Source organism: Cajanus cajan, chromosome 8 (genome assembly GCF_000230855.2).
Source record: "Cajanus cajan strain Asha chromosome 8, NIPB_CcT2T_4, whole genome shotgun sequence".
Taxonomy (NCBI): Eukaryota; Viridiplantae; Streptophyta; class Magnoliopsida; order Fabales; family Fabaceae; genus Cajanus; species Cajanus cajan.
The window spans coordinates 13,359,490-13,362,602 of NC_138524.1; the positions used below are offsets into that span (position 1 = coordinate 13,359,490).

General features: G+C 35.2%; 1 protein-coding gene across 1 annotated transcript; it reads right to left on the reverse strand.

Annotated features, from left to right (window-relative positions):
• Positions 1 to 517: 517 nt before the first annotated feature.
• Positions 518 to 2,718, reverse strand: LOC109816853 (uncharacterized). The gene has a single exon (XM_020382004.3). It carries the CDS (start codon positions 2,692 to 2,694, stop codon positions 2,074 to 2,076), a length of 621 nt encoding a protein of 206 aa, XP_020237593.1. The 5' UTR covers positions 2,695 to 2,718; the 3' UTR covers positions 518 to 2,073.
• Between the last annotated feature and the right edge of the window lie 395 nt (positions 2,719 to 3,113).

Genomic DNA, 3,113 nt, shown 5'->3' on the forward strand with positions numbered 1-3,113 from the left:
TGAATAGATTCTTTAATTTAGCTTTTGCGTGTTGGGTAGTTCCACTCTTAATTAAAAACCAAATATTTGTCTCTTTTCTTTCAGAGGCTTCTCCTTTTTACATTATGTGATTTACTTCTGATTACTCTCTATATATGGTAGACTTACTGCTTATCTGGATCGATTTATCTAAAAATATAATTACCTTTTTTTTGGTGTATTTTTAAAAAGGATTTTCAGAAACTAGTTCGTTTATAATTGTTTTCCAACATGCTGATAAACTTGGTTATGTCAACTTATTTTATTTTTTTTAAAAAAGATACAATGAATCTAGCACTGTAGAAAGGTACACTTTGATAAGATTATCAATTTTTTGACCAAATTTGAAAAAGAAAAGGGGAAAGGAAAATTTGGAGTCCAAGTGGAGCAAACGAATTTTTTTTTTTTTTTTTGGGTCTGTCTTGCTTGCAGATCAAGTCGCAAGAAAAGAATCTGCAACAAACTATAGTTAGATAGGCATGTGCAAGAAGACACCAAATTCCAACTTCAGATATAATTATAAAAAATATCTTTAAACTCCTCACTCATCAGCTTATGTGCCAAAAGTAAACAAGATACCCCCTTTTTCCAAATAAGATTTGGACCCCATTTTTCCAAGTAATTTAGCTACTCCTTTCACAGTATTTGGGCCAATAGAGCAAATAAGAAGAATGAGGGCAATTAAAAGTGATATGAGATGGGAGGCCTTTCTCCATGATGTTTACCATTAATGGGAGGTGGCAGATATCTTTCAAAACAACTCCATTGACCCTAATATCAGTGAAATAAACCCTGCCAGGAATTCAGATCAGTAAATATTCAGAATCCAGATGCCAAATATGTTATTTACAAAGATATCTCATCACAAGTTCACAACCATCCATATCAATAGCCGCATCTCTTATCACTTCACAGAATCTTCTCCTGTAAGAAACATTATTGGTAATAGCATTGAGTAGTTGGGAATATCTTTAGTGAAATCACAGCCACGAGTGGTAGGACTCGGATGAGAGGATGGTTGCTATCACCAAATAATTTGGCAATGGTTCAATGATTAACGTTGCTATTCTAAGTATGTTCCAACCAAAATTTGACTTCCAATGGAAGTTGCTTCTGATTAATTCATATTTTACTAGACACAACATGACATTTCTGTTGGCTAGGCATGCAAACTAAGAAACACCCCCTTGTCTTCTCATTAGGTTTAGCTAACTTGAAAGTTCTAAAACACTCTAATCAGATTCTCAACAGTCTTTTTCACTCAACTCACTAATTTGACTTCAATACTCATACCAAAGATACCCCACACACATCAGATATTTCCATTCCCCCTTCTTTGGGGTTCTAACTTTCCAATTTAGATACATTTGATGAAAATTAGCTAAATTGAATACAACAACTTCAGCAACACAATCACATATCCATAGAACCATCAAAACAAACCAGCTTGTAAGTGGTAGTAAAATTAATGAATCAGCAAGAGCATACACTGGAATTTACATGACATCATAAAACAGATATGCACTACACATCTCAGTAAGTGACATTTCAAACTCGGTCAACACTCTCTCCTCTGTACTAGCGTGTTTGAAAACTCGTTGATAAGTTGGAAATCACATCTGATATGCAGAAACTATAAGTGTATTTGGATTCTAATCAAAGATCCACATTTTATCATTTGTTTTTTTCATGTCAAAACGCACCAAAAACAACTAATAGTAGCTTCTCTGATCCATGATTGAGGTGTGTAAGCACTATAAGTATTAACTTATCAGTAAACATGAAAAACCACGTCTTGAAACCAGGACCAAATCACCACTAAGATAGGCACCATGATGACCACCACTACCCTTCAACCCTAAACGTGAAACCAAACACGCAAGTAATAATTCCTACTCTAAGCCAAAAAAACAGAAAAGGAGATTAAGATTAAGATTAAGACACTTTACCAAACCATGCTTGATTTTGCAAAAACCAGCATGATTATGCAAACCCCATGTGACAACAACCTCCCAAACCCCCCCAAAAAAACAACCACCCCACCAAATCAACCACTCACGACTCAACAGTCCCTTCCCCTTGAGTACCATACCTCCCAAAAAGAACAAAATACCCCAAAACAGCACAAACCGCAGCCACAAAGTTGCCTTCTTTCAACAAAATCCTCACCACAAACCCAAAAATTTCCCGAGTGATCTTCCTCCCCTCCACCACCAGGGTCCTCCTAGGCTTCCCAAAGAAGGCCAAAAGCACCACGACGGTGATCCACGTCACCACCACCGCGGGAACCATAACCACCAACGCTGCCACCATGGATAGTGCCCCAAACACGGTGCCCAGAAGCACCGAGGCGTAGAGTGCGGGCCACGCCGAAGTTGAGGACTGAACTTGGAGGTTGTACCATGAAAGCGTGGATTTGAGGAAGTTCCATGAAGAGGCCAAAAGGGTACCGTAAACTAAGAGAAAGAGACATGCCCATGTTCTTCTTTTGCTCATGATGTTTAGGACTAAGGTGTATGAAGGAGGTGGATGCATCGGTGAAGTGGGTTCTTCTTCTTTTGTCATTCGCAACAACAAGCTCCAATTTTGACCTTGCTGGTCTTTGCTTCGGACAGTGACTCGGCGTGGTTCACTCTCTCTGCTCTGATTTTCGCTAATCCTTAAAATTATGGTCATTCTTTCGGTCTTATGTTATCCATCTCTGTCTTTGGTTAGTAAAATAAAATAAAAACATTAAAACTTAAATATGTTTTTATTCTTTAAATTTGAGATAAATTTGTTTTTATTTTTTAATTTAAAATTAATTTTTTAATATCTGAAAAATCAACAAATAAAAAAATCATATTCATGATTACAAATAACATTACTGATAATGAAAAATTGAGCTAATTATTTATCATCAATTAAATTTAATAAGATGGTTTTTAATAATAAAGATACTAATAATAGTAACAAGTGAATTTTATATGAGTGAGAGTTTTAATAATAAGTGAATTTTAATTGAGAGATTTGATAAATTATAATATTTGAGTAGAGAATCTAAAATAAAAATTTTCAAATTATGAGATTAAAAATTAATTTTAAATTTAGGAGTT

Bases quoted from the DNA above. Each gene is read 5' to 3' on its own strand.
- LOC109816853 (XM_020382004.3), bottom strand. From the start codon at position 2,694: ATGACCATAATTTTAAGGATTAGCGAAAATCAGAGCAGAGAGAGTGAA.